At 39.3% G+C, this 13,854-nt stretch overlaps 2 protein-coding genes across 2 annotated transcripts; both read left to right on the forward strand.

Moving 5' to 3' along the window:
- The first annotated feature begins 2,913 nt into the window (after positions 1-2,913).
- Positions 2,914-8,279, forward strand: LOC131319537 (FRIGIDA-like protein 3). Its single transcript, XM_058349825.1, has 4 exons — positions 2,914-3,078; positions 5,362-6,407; positions 7,034-7,206; positions 7,657-8,279. Exons 2-4 carry the CDS (start codon positions 5,372-5,374, stop codon positions 8,077-8,079), a joined length of 1,632 nt encoding a protein of 543 aa, XP_058205808.1. The 5' UTR covers positions 2,914-3,078; positions 5,362-5,371; the 3' UTR covers positions 8,080-8,279.
- Positions 8,280-9,536: 1,257 nt separating this feature from the next.
- On the forward strand, positions 9,537-13,505 carry LOC131319563 (rhodanese-like domain-containing protein 4A, chloroplastic). The gene is made up of 3 exons (XM_058349880.1): positions 9,537-10,306; positions 12,164-12,266; positions 12,944-13,505. The coding sequence occupies exons 1-3, from the start codon at positions 9,609-9,611 to the stop codon at positions 13,052-13,054; spliced, it is 912 nt and encodes a 303-aa protein (XP_058205863.1). The 5' UTR covers positions 9,537-9,608; the 3' UTR covers positions 13,055-13,505.
- The last annotated feature ends 349 nt before the right edge of the window (positions 13,506-13,854 follow it).

Raw genomic sequence — 13,854 nt, forward strand, 5'->3', positions numbered from 1 at the left:
TCAATTAACAATCCAGATTAAAAACAATTATGACCGGTAATAAATTATTCTTACCAGTCATAATTAAAAATCATATATCAACCATTTATTGTTAATATCGATGGCTCGTGTACGCCCTACAAGGTGCATTGCAGGATTTTGCACTACAGAATTTCCCAATCCTTCTTCTCTATACACTTTCATGCATCAAAAAACCTGATACTCGGTTTTTATACTCTCGACCTTACTAAACATAAGCGGTGATTGTCCTCTCTACCTCCACTTCCTCTCTTCCTTTATGCTTCCTAAGTGGTTGTGGTGGAGCTTGCACCACAACGTTAGGGTAGGTGATTCGGTCGTCAATTTTCAACAATGGATGGCTTGAATTTTAATCCATGCAATGGACAATGTAGATCTGTAAGATCTTAGATCAAATTTAAGTTGTTCGTGATGAAATGATAGTCAGCCCTCGTAAATTGTAATCCAAACCAAAAAACCAAAAATCAACTCTAAATGCTTCACTCAGAGCATGTACATCAGTCATTAATTAAAAAAACTCATGAATAGTGTACATTTTTCATTTTACCTACTCATATCTCTTTCAACATTACACAAATACTATCTATTTAACTTATTCTTTATTAAAATAATTACTTTTAGAGAGAAGGAGTGGGTGCATGAAAGAGAAGAGGAACAGTGCTTTGGATGAGAGAGGGAGGAGAGAGAAACTATTTGTTTAAAGGATAGCTAATGAATAGTGCTTAAGTATTAGAGCAAGTATATCAGATGATGTAAAATGGAAGAAAAGCTACTTTAGCTAATCAAAAGGAGAAAAGGACTCTTGCAGCAGCATAGGTAAACACAATTATAAATTAACTCTGGCTACAGTTCTTCGATAGAAGAAGCTAAGGACTGTTCAAAAGCTACCTAATTTTTTATTGTTTCCTCCTCCTCCTCCTCTCTCTCTCTCTCTCAACCCCCTCACCATTCATCACTGGAAAAAAATATAAAGTAACAGAAAAAATGATATTTTAATAATGTGTAGGTAAAATAGATAGTATTGGTGTTGTTTTGAAAATGATGGTTAGCAAAATAGGCACTGTTCAATAGCATGTTTAGCTCAAATTTTAGCTAAACTGGTATACTTGCTCTTAAGAGCAAGTTTACCAATGGATTGGTATAATACTTTATGAACAGTTCACAATTCTATTTTAACTATCAACTTTTTTTTTCACAATTATACCAATACTATCTATTTTACCTAACACCAATTAAAATATATATTTTTTCACTATTTTCCTATTATTTTTTCCCCCAAGGAGGGAGGAGAGAGAGAAAGAAACAATAAAAAAAGAAAGGAGTGTGAATAGTGTTTAGGTAAAAGTGGCTAAGCCCTATTCATAAATTTATTTTACGTACCATTTTATCTAATCTAGTGCAGGGCTATTTTTTGAGTTTCTCCTCTCCAAAATAACTGAAAAGGTATTTTACCAATGTTAGTGTACATGCTCTAATACCTAGCCGTTTTATCAAATCCATTTGACCTTCACTTTTGCCTCAGTTGCTGCAGCTTGATTTTTTTGTTTTTCTTCGGTATAATAGCTCAAAAAGGCATTTTAACTATGTTGGTAAACTTGCTCTTACCCTCCAAACTCCTCAATCCAAAAACGATATGTTAATGCAAGTTCCTCTTTGCCAATTGTAAGTCTTTTTTAAAGGAAATTCGTATTCATTTAGAACATGTAGTTTTGATTTCCAAATATTATCCTCTGGCTCTCACTTTTGCACCCAATTTCTAATTATCAAAAAGGGTTAGTTTTTGCCAACAAAATTGCTACAAACACAAATGAATGTGCATAGATCCGAACACATATGTGTTTAGAATCGTCTGATGTGTGTGACTTCATATTTACCATGTGGAACGCGGGAGGCCTTCTGTGGAATACAAAATCTTAATCGCCCGCCTGTGCAATTTTTTTCAAATTTTTTTATTTAAATCTGAACCGTCTAAAATAAAAATGAACAGATGAGATACTCCATGACAGAGATGCTGCACACCCCTACACAACAGGCCCCCCGGGTTCCTAACATGTGATACTCACGTGCATCGGCCGCTTCTAGGTTTGCTTTGTTTGCAAATCCACACATTTTTGCTAAACTTTTTTAAAATAAAAAAAAAAATAGTCTTCCCGCGTGGTCCAACGATGACTTCACGCTTACTTGGCAGTTTTCTCACACCCGGGAGGCCCAAAAAGTTTACAATTGTAGTGGTATGGAGGGGTGTACACACGCCGAATTGATCCGGTTCTCTAAAAAATTAGTAATCGGACAATTTCAAATAGTTTTAAAAAATTGAGAACCAGAATCTAATTAATATATGCATGAAACCTAACCAGAACCAAACCGCAAGACCGGTCCATTTTGGTTCGGTTCTATTCAATAAGCATCCAAACACTTATTCACAAAATATGAATTCATAAAACTTAAAAAATAGGAAGAAAATTTGCTGTAATAGGGAAGGAAGGAAGAAAATAAAAGCTTTCCTAACAAATGAGATTTTATCTTTAAATAAATTAAGTTTAGTAAGGAAAATATTTTTTTTCCACGAGCAATGAAAAGATTAACCTACCAAATTCAAATACATATTTAATTACACACACGTGTATTTCTATATTTATCTTAGTTTTAAATGATCTCGTTCGGTTCTAATCACGGTTCATTAATTGAGAACCAGTAACCGAACCAAAATTAACGATTCTTAATTTTTTGGAATCATAACCTGACCATAGACCGCAGAACTCGACCAAGTAGGAGGGTTCGATCCGAATCTGACCGATTTTACGGTTTGGGAGGTTTTCTTGAACAGCCCTGGACCCTGGTGGCACGAATGCCTGGAACTAGAAAAAACCAGACTGCTCGTAACGAAAGCAAGACACAGTTGTGTCGGAGGCTGCGCGATATATCTACTCCCTCTCTCTCCTACTTTACTCTTTCTCTCTCACTCTCTACGGATTCGCAGCGTCCCACAAACCCTCACTAAAACCATGGCTTGATTCCGCCGCCGTCCGATCCTTTCCCTCCGCCTGTATCGTCGATCCGGTAAGGGCTCTTCGGCTTCTCCCTCCTCGACTCACTCGTTCGTTAAAGTCATAGCTTTAGTCTCCGGATCGAGACCTATTCTCGACTGAAATTTAGCTTCGGGTTTTCAAGCTTATTGTCTTAAATTCTTGATTTTTGGCTGAATTATGAGTGTAGTTTGATGATAGGGATCTTCACTCTTGTATTTTGGTCCTCAATTTCGCCCTATTTCAGCGTGCCTTTTGATCTAGTCGTTTGCTATCTGACACTCTTGGTTATGAAAATTAAGACCTTTTGCTTTATAATTGGTATGGGATTGCATTTAGGTTTGTTATGTGGTTAATCACTCTGTTTATTTTGTTTCAGTTTCAGTTTGTTTGATTTTGGAGGATAAACGTGCATTCTGTACCCTGACGTTCTCCTCGCAGTTGTCATTGATTAATTTCTTTTTTAATATCCGAAAGTTAACTTCTGTGTGTCATATTAGGTGGTTTCAATTGGACTTTTTAATTTCAAACTTGTTTGGGGCTTTGTGAGATATTGGGGTTGGGGTTTGAAATTGGAAGACTGAGGTCTTCTCAGTGAGGGATGCATTCATTGTAGGGCTGTCCACCCGACCTGACCCGAAAACAGGCACAACGGACGGTTCTGATTAATCATTCGGGTCGGATTCGGGTTAATTTAGTTGGGTTTCACATTTAGTCGGTCGGGTGTCGGATGCACCGGATCATTTCTCGGGTGACCCGAACCGACCGACTGATTTTAGTATAAAACTGAAAAATAAACCCTATTATCTATTTATCTCCATTTCCCACTTTCCCATCCCCAGACTCCCAGTGAACACCACTCCTCCACTCCTCCATTTCACCGGCCACTCCTCCACCCAACGAATGGCGTTCTCCTCCATCCTCCACCTGACAAACGGCGGCGTCTCCACCTCTTCCTATACGGCGTCCTTGTTGCAGTTGTTCCCAGACATCGAGAAAGAGAAGAACGAAAATTTGTAGATCTGTAAAAGAACGAAGGTTTTTAGGAGGAGAGAGAATAAAGGTTTGCAATTATTTTCTGTAATCCATGAAACAAGCTCCACAATGATCCTTACGACCGAAAGACTTCCTCGTCGAAAAACTGTTCAAACTTCAAAACCTTCTTCAGTCCTCTTATTTTTCTGAACTGTTCTTCAACTATTTTCAAACACTATTAATTTTTTTTTTGTTCTCATTTTCTTGTAGATCTGTGATTGTTAACGTGATTTTGTAATATTTTGTTGTTAATTGTGATTGTGATCTGGTCTGTGAGATTTCTAGATCTGTGATTGAGTTTGTGACTCCGTACAAACCCGCAGTCTAACCGAACCCGACCCAATAAGCAATTGGTTCGGTTGGAACCCGACAAGTATTTCGGTCGGGCTCGGGTGACCATTTTAACAATCCAACTAAAGTCGGGTCGGGTCCAACCCGGCCCGACCCCGACAAAACCCGACCGATGGATGGCCCTAATTCATTGTAGCAATTGAGTGTTAGTAGAGTTCCTTGCTTGCTTGGTAATGTGTGCGGGTAAAATGACACGTGTAAATGGAATGAATTGAGTTTTTTTTTTTTTAAATGAATTCGAGGCTTGGTTTCTCCAACATTGGATAAGGACCATATCATGTCCTGGAATGTTTCAAATGTAAATTAGAGTTAGTTGTTGGACATGTTGGGTTTCTAAGTTAACCAATTAGAAATGAAAACAGACACACAACACGAGCATTCAAATATGAGGCTCTTCTCAACACCAAATATGCTGTCATGCTCTCCTAAGTTCTTCTAAGCATAATCCTTGTCCACGAGCATAATCCTGTGTTTGTGTGTGTGTGTGTGACACACACACTCACACGAATACACATATGAGTATACACGTTAGTTCATAATTAGGACACTTGACGGCAATGTAAACTGTCAGATTTCGACATGTGCATGCATGGATATGTCATGTACTCACGTGTCGTGTGTATGATATTAGCTCCATAGAATCAGAGGTCAATCAAAACTCTTGCAGAAAAAACTTAACAGATTATCCTTGTACTTTTTTTTCTCTCCCCCTTTTGGGAACTCCTCTATTACAGAATAGTACTTAAAGCTGATGTACTTTTCTTTCCTTTTCTGTTCTTCTCTCACTTCACTTGGGGTTAGATAATTACATGTATCATGTATGGTTTTCTCTCTCCTAACTGCTTGTGGGTTTATCAAGTCATTTCATACCAACCATATAGACTTTTGCTTCATTTATTAATTAATTTGTTATGTTATTGCATTTCCATAGATTGTCTGCCATGGAAGATACTCATTCAGTTGCGACCCTCATAGAGTCTACAACCTCTAAGATACAGCAACTCCAGAAAGCATTTGCTGAGCTTGAAAGTCATCGAGCCTTAACCCTTAACCTGAAATGGAAACAACTGGAGGAACATTTTCATGGGCTTGAGAAGTCTTTGAAGAGGCGTTTTACTGAACTGGAAGACCAAGAAAAGGAGTATGAAACCAAAACAACCGAAGCCTGGGAGATACTGGAGAAGCGTGAAGCAGCTGTCGTGGCTAAGGAACATGCTTCATTAGAGAGGCTCCAAGAGAAGAGAGATTCTGCTGTTTCTGCTATTGCCAATGCTATCCAGAAGCACAGGAAGGTTTCTGCCATGGAACCTGCTGCTGCTACCTCTGAGGATCAAGGCGGGGCGCCATTTGTGGAAGAGAAACCACCTGATGCGATGGTTGCTGAAAGCAACTCAGACGATGTGAAAAAGTCTTCTGAAAATGAAAATGTGGAGGTGATGTCTTATCCCCAACTACTGAAATTATGTGAAGACATGGACTCAGAAGGCCTCCACAAATTCATTTCAGACAACCGTAAGAACCTTGCGGCCGTAAGGGAAGAAATTCCTATTGCGCTAAAGGCTGCAACTGACCCAGCTTCTCTGGTTTTGGACTCGCTCAATGGTTTCTACTGCATGGAGGGGTCAAATCTGGATGCAAAAAAGGACGCAAATCTACTGGGTTTGCGCCGGACCTGTATTATGTTGATGGAGTGCCTTAGCACTTTGTTAAGTTCTGCTTCTAACATCATCACTGAGAACATTAAAGAACGAGCAAGGGATATTGCTGAGGAGTGGAAGCCAAAGTTAGATGATCTCGATGTGGATGCCAACAATGGGAACTCCTTGGAGGCTCATGCATTTTTACAACTTTTGGCCACTTTTGGTGTAGATTCTGATTTCGAGCAGGAAGACTTACAGAAGTTAATACCAATGGTGTCCCGTCGTCGCCAAACAGCTGATCTGTGTCGCTCCCTTGGACTGTCCGAGAAAATGCCGGGTTGGTAGCTGTTTACTTGTCCATATCATTATTTGTGATTTTTTTCCCGTCTGTGTGTGTGGGTGGGTGGGGGAGATGGGATGCAGTATGGGTGGGTTGTTTGGACTTTGGACCATTGGGGAGTTTATATTTGCCAAAATCTTTTGTTGCATATACTTGAAAAGGGGGGCGAGTGTAGTCACATATGACTTAAGAAATATCCATGGAGGCATGGATTTTGTTGTGTGTGCTAGGCAGCAAAATGAACTCTTGTGAGATATGGATAGTGTAAGGTACCCCATGAACTGCTTGTAAAGGAGGAATACGCCTTCTTTTTTATTTGACAGTGGATATTTATCTTTGATAAAAAAGGCATGTTGGGCATGAGCATGTCCAAGGTTGGTAGTAAGTCCTATTGGATGTTACATTGGAATGTATTGTGTTTTGTTTTGTGATGGATTTGCAATTCCCCTACACATGACTTGGTTTTTTCATTTTGTTTCACCTCGATTAGAGCAATATTTGTAGAAATCTTGCACAATATTGAACGACTTGAATGACATTAATGTCTTGGAGAGAATCTTCTGCTCTCGTATCATTTTTCTGGAGATTGAGATGGCTCTCTTTGGTCTTCTTGGAATTTTCAGGGGTTATCAATGTGTTGCTCAATAATGGGAGGCAAATTGATGCTGTTAACCTAGCTTTTGAATTTGAACTTACCAAACAGTTTTCGCCAGTATCATTACTGAAGTCCTACTTGATTGAGGCGAAAAAGGTTTCTTCACCTGTCAAAAGTGGGAATACATCTCCTTCTGCACAGGTATGTTCGCTACTCTTCAATTGGTTGAAAGGACAGCATCTGTTGATCCTATATAACATGAAATCTCAACTGGTTAGCTATAAAATGGATACCAATTTGCTAATTGTAACAGCCTAGCACGTACCAAGGTAGGGTTAATGCTTCTAATGTGCATGTGTTGCTCTTTCCAAATGCCTATTTTACTTTTGTGTTGTACTGCTGTAATTCTTCAGTAGTCTTAGCAGTTTGGTTTGATCAATTATCGCTTGCATCATTATACAAATTCAGGGCACGCTCAATTACATATTACTCTTTAGTGCTGTTCCTTCTGGTAGTTCTGTATAATACGAGTTATACAAATTGTGTTTTTTAAGTTTTGAAAGGAGGACTGAACAGTTTGGACAGGACTTAGAGGATGGGATCTGATGCTGGATACTTTCAACTAATCTAAAACGTTTTTCTTATAATCAGAATGAGGTCAATGAAAGGGAGCTGACTGCACTGAAGGCTGTAATCAAGTGCATAGAAGACCACAAACTTGAAGAGCAGTATCCCCTGGACCCACTCCAAAAGAGGGTTCTCCTGCTGGAGAAGGCAAAGGCTGACAAGAAGAGGGCTACAGAAGTTGCGAAACCTCAACCCAAAAGACCCCGTGCCAATGGCGTCGGACATGCGCCCCGTGTCACTAATGTTGTTGCTGACAAGAACTTCTATGCTAGAGTGACTGACAACAGGTACCCTCCCCAGTACATGTATGACAGACCTTATGCTTACCCTGCTCCAACTGACAACCAATTCCCCTCACATCTTGGTTCCGCTGCTTACACTGTGTCCCCTGCTCATGGCAACTTCTTCGGGAATGGATTCCAGTACCAGGCCCCTTACCTTCACTAGTGGGTAGGAAAGTCTAAACTTTGATCATGATCCTGTTAACAGTTAGTGTTAACCCTTCAGTCCCTTTACTGTTGTATTGTATGATCGAATCTAGTTTCTTAAAAAAAAAAAAAAACGAAAAATGTTAATCTTCTGTTGAATGTAAAAGCTGATACTGTGATCCTTTTAATATATGCACTGTTTTCCTTATTATTTAGTAATTTGTTTCGTCTTATGGAGTATTACATTTCATTTGTGCTTTCTTATGTGTTTGTTGGTCATATTAATGTTGAAGATTTTCTTGGTCTTCTATTGAAGAACGGATTTTGGATCTTTGTAACGAAATTGCCATGATTTCTATACCTTTCGATCATGTTTCTCTTAAGAGCTTTACAGGATGTTCAAGAGACTAACAGGGTTACAGGGACAACGGCTTAATCGGGTGCAAATTGAAAGCTGCCATGAGCATGGTGAATGCGGGTCCTCCACCTCACTTCCCTTACAGAAACTGCAGAAACTTGGGGGATTGCTTGAACTTGTTGAGAAATGCAATTGCGCAATTCGTCATATGATTAGAGAAAGTAACCAGGTGGCTGATAGATTGAAAAAGAAAGTGGGTGTTGAGCAGGAAGTGGATGTTAGTCACTTTGATTATCCCTCCATACGACCTTGGTGACCTTTCGACTGCGAATTTGGCTCGGATTGTAGTTTTCTTTGGACGACATCAAACGATAGGTTATAATTCCTAGCTGACTTCTGGGAGAAAGGAGAAGGGCATCTGGGAGAAAGGAGAAGGGGATGCTGCTTTGCGGCATAAGCGGGCAAACCCACAAAGAAATTACTTTTACTTCTCCCCTGCACCTGTGAGGTGTAGTGTACATAGGCCCCAATGTGAATGTGAGTAAGTTTGTGGCTGAATAATAATGGTTGGCTCTGGAAGAGTGTTTGATAGATCACGGTCTCTCATTTCGTTGGCCTTTTTGTGTTTGTGTTTTTTTTTTTTAAGAACAAGATCAATTTAGTTATATTAATACGAAAATAAAGTACAACGAAACAAAATACTACAACAAAATAAAATAAAAAAGTGGCGTGAAATCAAATGCCGGAACCGGACCATTCAATCATTCATGAAAATAGGTTGACTCATTTCGTTGGCCTTTTTGTGTTTGTTTTTTCTTTTTTTAGAAAAAGATCAATTTAGTTATATTAATACGAAAGTAAAGTACAACAAAACAAAATACTACAACAAAACAAAAAACAAAATAAAAAAGTGGCGTAAAATCAAATGCCGGAACCGGACCATTCAATCACTCATGAAAATAGGTCGAGTGGCCGAGCAAGACCTGCACCAACCTAGACCAGCAAGTAGCACCATAGTGAAAAGCTGTTAACCGTCGTAACGCCATTACGCGGTAACTAAACAGAATTAACGTTAACAGTTGGACCAACCGTTACATGAAACCGCCGATTATCTTATCTTCTTCTCTAGCTATCAAAATCCAAAACCCCTCAACTCTCTCTCTCTCTCTCTCTCTCTCTCTCTCTCTCTCATGGAGTCTCTTTCCATAGGCCTTTCATCTTCCCCTGGTTTCCAAATCCACCCCAAAACCCACAAACCCAACTTCAATTCCACTCCTTCCCTACCAAACTCCATTCCAAACTCCAATCCCAACAAAACCCATCTTCTTTTTTCCTCCATGAAAACCCCTCTTCCACCCCAACCAAAACCCCTAATCCACAAACCAAACCCAACTTTTGCAGTTCAAACCCATTCATTTCTCAACGGTCATCTAAAATCCCATCTGTCTTTTCTTTCTATGAGCCTCTCTTTCCCTCTTTCTTGCTTTGCTTCTGACCCTTCTGTACCCGTTGAAGAAGCATCCAACAGAATAAACTTGGAGTCTGTATTGATCGCCATTGATGATTTTAACAACAGGAACCCATTTTTTGTTGCCGGTGTCACCTTCATTTGGCTGGTTGTGATTCCTCTGACAGAAGAGTATTTCCAGAAGTACAAGTTTATTTCGGCCATTGATGCTTTTAGAAAGCTTCGAGATGACCCCAGTACTCAGCTGTTGGATATTAGGAACAGCAAGAGTGTGCGGTTTTTGGGTTCCCCGAATTTGAAGATTGTGGGTAAGGCTCTGGCTCAGGTTGAGTTTCGCGAAGGAGATGAAGATGGGTTTGTGAAGATGGTGTTGGAGAAGTTCCCAGAGCCGGCTAATACCATAATTTGCATTCTGGACAAGTAAGTTTCGCATCTTTCATCTTAGCTACTTCTAGATATAACTAATTGCCATCCCTTAATGACTGATTGGGATTCAAGGCTTAGTTTCTTTCGATTGAGTTGCAGCATTGTGTGATAAAGTTACTTAAGGCTGTTAATATCATGCCAGGCATTGAGTGGTCCCTGCTTGAATAATCGGTTTTCAAAGGAATTGTAATTCTTGATGTTTAAACCTTTGGCCTGTTGAAATGTTGGATTTAGGAGAGAGGCATTTCAATCCCTTTTTGTGGTGGGTTGGAATAGTTTTGTATCCAGAACTTAAGGAAGGAAACAAATACCCCTATGGGGCTTCTTGTGATAAGGGGCAGTAGCGCCAGTTGTTTGTTTTAAGGTCAAGCTCTATACTCCTATCACTTTTTAGGTAGGCATAATAAACAAAGAGAATGCCAAGAAACAACACACTTATTGCAACCATGCAAATGAGGAATCTGTTGTTTGAATTAAGGTCGGATTCACTTGTCAAAAAGAAAAAAATAAGGTCTGGATTCGCATTGGTATTCAACCTCAGTTACTTCGAAGCATGACATGCTGGCAATTAGAACCGAGAGGACAAGAGAGGTGGAATGGTGTATTTACTTGTTAAAGTGCAGGTTTGTGTTTTCTGGTAACAAAATACTACCGGATTGTTTTATGAAGAGGCATCTGCTATAACACTAATGGTTATAAAAAAGTTATTGTTTGCAATTTCCTTTGGAAATAACAAGTTAGAAAAATGACTGATCTGTAGCATGCATGCTGATTCATCTCAGCATGCATGGAATTTTTGGACCAAGGACTTGGAAGTATGCATGCTGATTGATGTCAGCAGGAAAAGAAATATCCTATAAGATCTCTACAGTCACAAGAAAATCGTTTGCACACCAAAGATGAGAACTATGGCATATTGTAGACTTTTGACCCAACTCTGTATCTTCAAACTGTGATATGCTCTTGACTTGGTGACTTGCCTTCATCAAGCACCACCTTCCCACTTCCTTCTTCGCTTGCCCCCTTTTGGATTTTACTTTCCTGTTAGTATTCTTATAGTGATGTTAATACTTGGAGGAGGAAGGATTGAAAGGCACTCAATGTAAGATTAGTCATGGTAGATAATTGTATGCCAACCATTCCCTTTTTCAGTCAGTATATCTGGGATTTATGCCACACTTAGTTAACTAGGGTCAGCAGATCTGACTTCTTGTCAAAAAAGAAGAAGAAGAAGCAGATCTGACTTCGACTCAACTACTCCTTTGCAGATATCAACAACACCGGATATAAACCCATCTCCACTATTTCTATTGCTTCCTACTGAAATATTTCGACTCCAATCAAATCACCTTCACTGTAGCAACCAGGGCTGATGTCCAGGTCATCGCCACTTTTATTCGTGAGTATCACAGGGGGCAATGGTGTACTACATAGCGGTCGACGGCAGGGAACCACTAGCGACAGTCAGAGATGAAGGGGATTTGATTGGAGTCTAAATATTTCAGTAGGAAGCGATAGAAATAGTGGAGATGGGTTTATATCCGGTGTCGTTGATATCTGCAAAGGAGTAGTTGAGTCGAAGTCAGATCTGCTTCTTCTTTTTTTTTTTTGACAAGTCAGATCTGCTGACCCTAGCTAACTAAGTGTGTTCTTTTTTCCTCTATACTCTTCCTGAATATGGCTTCTTTGCTCAAGGAATGCATTATGCCATTCCACATGTATAAATACTTGAACATCGGGCATTGTAGTTGCTATGAGCTGTGGATTCGTAGATTGTATCTTTACTTTTGTCCTATAAAAGAGCATAGTTGCAATTTTATTGCTTATTCCTTTATTTTTCCTGCAAGGTAGTTTTGATGGCAACTCCATGAAAGTGGCTGAGTTATTGTTCAAGAATGGTTTCAAAGAAGCTTACGCGATCCGGGGTGGAGTTAGAGGCAAGAAGGGGTGGCAAGTATGATTTCTTTTTCCGTTTTTAAAGTTAGTTTACGTGCTCTATTTGTTTGGCATATCTTTCATTGATTGGTTATGGTGCACATCATGTTAATAGTATGTCTACATACTATTCGTTTTGTGATCATTGATTCTGCACGTTTCAATAGAAAATGATAGTAAGTAGTGATTTGATTGTCTCATTTTTTCCTAGACCATCATTTGGAGGTGGCCGTATAGCGATTTTCCCAATCACACATCTGCAAAGATGATTGCTTGTAAAGTTATGCAAACATACTTGTGTAAATGGTTTTTTCGGTTACCATTCCCGGCTTCTAATACTGAGAGCTGCCACGACTGGCACACTGGGCTATTTGTGCATGTTGATGTCCTTCAAAAGTGAATACATACTATGTGTATGTTTCTACTGATATGTTGTGCATGCACACACCTACGTTGATTTTCATTTTATCTGGGATCAGTCTAGGATTCTTCTCTCTGGCTAATTCGTGAAATTGGTTAATTGCCATCTCTCTCACATTATGGAGTTCAGGAAGCCCCGGGTGTTGAGAAACAAAATCTCTCTCAAATGGATCTCTGACTTCTAGCTCTCCGGATCTTCTGTTCTTCTCAAACGAAAATACATACTGGCGTACATCAAAAATCGGTTTTCAACACAATTTTCTTTTCAACTTGCAGGAAATACAGGAAACTCTTCTTCCACCTTCTGTCCATATCTATCCTAAGAAGAAGGTCAAGAAAATGTCGGAACAACTTGAGATGAATGGAGGAGTGAACCAGCAGACCTGAAACTAAGTATACCTCTCCTACATCTCTTTCCGCAGGCGGCCAAAACGATAAGGCAGACAAACAATAAGTAAACAAGGCTATTGCAACTACCCAACATGTGGAGAATGGTTCCAAATCATTTTCTCTTACCCCAAATGCACTCCCATATTTTCTATTTCTCTTCCTCTGGCAGGCACATCAGCTTGTTGGTACTTCCCAAGAAGATATCTTTATATAGTAGGTAAAAGCTGCACCTGCTACCCATATGAAAAGATTGAAGAAACATCGGGTGTGTCGTTATCCGTGACAGTATATTCGATCTTACGGTTCACTTTGGTGTCAAGTACTGTTGCAGACAATATGCAAATGCTTTGGATAATAGATGTTAGATACATTGAGTTCAACTGGTGTAAATTTTACTACTCTATTTTGTTCCTTGATTATGTATTGGAATACCATGGTTTGGTAACCAGTCATGCGTATTATCTTCTGTTTATTGAAATAGTAGAAGCCAGATATTGCGACCTTGTCATTAGGCAATCTTGAGAGGTTCATCTGTTATCATTTCTGTCCCTACAAGCAAACAAATAAGACTTTGAGCCACTAGAAATAGATTTATTGTATAAAACTCCTCTCAAGGGTGTATCAAAACAGAATCTCGTACCTTCTGATAACATTTTTTCCCCTTTCGTATCAGGTCAAAGAACAATCTAAAAGATTGAGCGCGAATATATGAAAAATTTAGAGAAGACAAACAAAAGTACCCAAACCCAAAAACAAAAAAAAGAGTTAAGGAGAATGGAGAGTTATGAAACTATAGA

The sequence above is a fragment of the Rhododendron vialii genome, chromosome 1a (genome assembly GCF_030253575.1).
Source record: "Rhododendron vialii isolate Sample 1 chromosome 1a, ASM3025357v1".
Taxonomy (NCBI): domain Eukaryota; kingdom Viridiplantae; phylum Streptophyta; class Magnoliopsida; order Ericales; family Ericaceae; genus Rhododendron; species Rhododendron vialii.

What these genes read in the sequence shown, in the direction of transcription:
- LOC131319537 (XM_058349825.1), top strand. Translation starts at nt 5,372, where the DNA reads ATGGAAGATACTCATTCAGTTGCGACCCTCATAGAGTCTACAACCTCT. An exon ending in ACTGTCCGAGAAAATGCCGG is followed by an intron (nt 6,408 to 7,033) that starts GTTGGTAGCTGT and finishes TGGAATTTTCAG; the next exon opens with GGGTTATCAATGTGTTGCTC. An exon ending in ATACATCTCCTTCTGCACAG is followed by an intron (nt 7,207 to 7,656) that starts GTATGTTCGCTA and finishes TCTTATAATCAG; the next exon opens with AATGAGGTCAATGAAAGGGA.
- LOC131319563 (XM_058349880.1), top strand. Translation starts at nt 9,609, where the DNA reads ATGGAGTCTCTTTCCATAGGCCTTTCATCTTCCCCTGGTTTCCAAATC. An exon ending in ATAATTTGCATTCTGGACAA is followed by an intron (nt 10,307 to 12,163) that starts GTAAGTTTCGCA and finishes CCTGCAAGGTAG; the next exon opens with TTTTGATGGCAACTCCATGA. An exon ending in GAGGCAAGAAGGGGTGGCAA is followed by an intron (nt 12,267 to 12,943) that starts GTATGATTTCTT and finishes TTCAACTTGCAG; the next exon opens with GAAATACAGGAAACTCTTCT.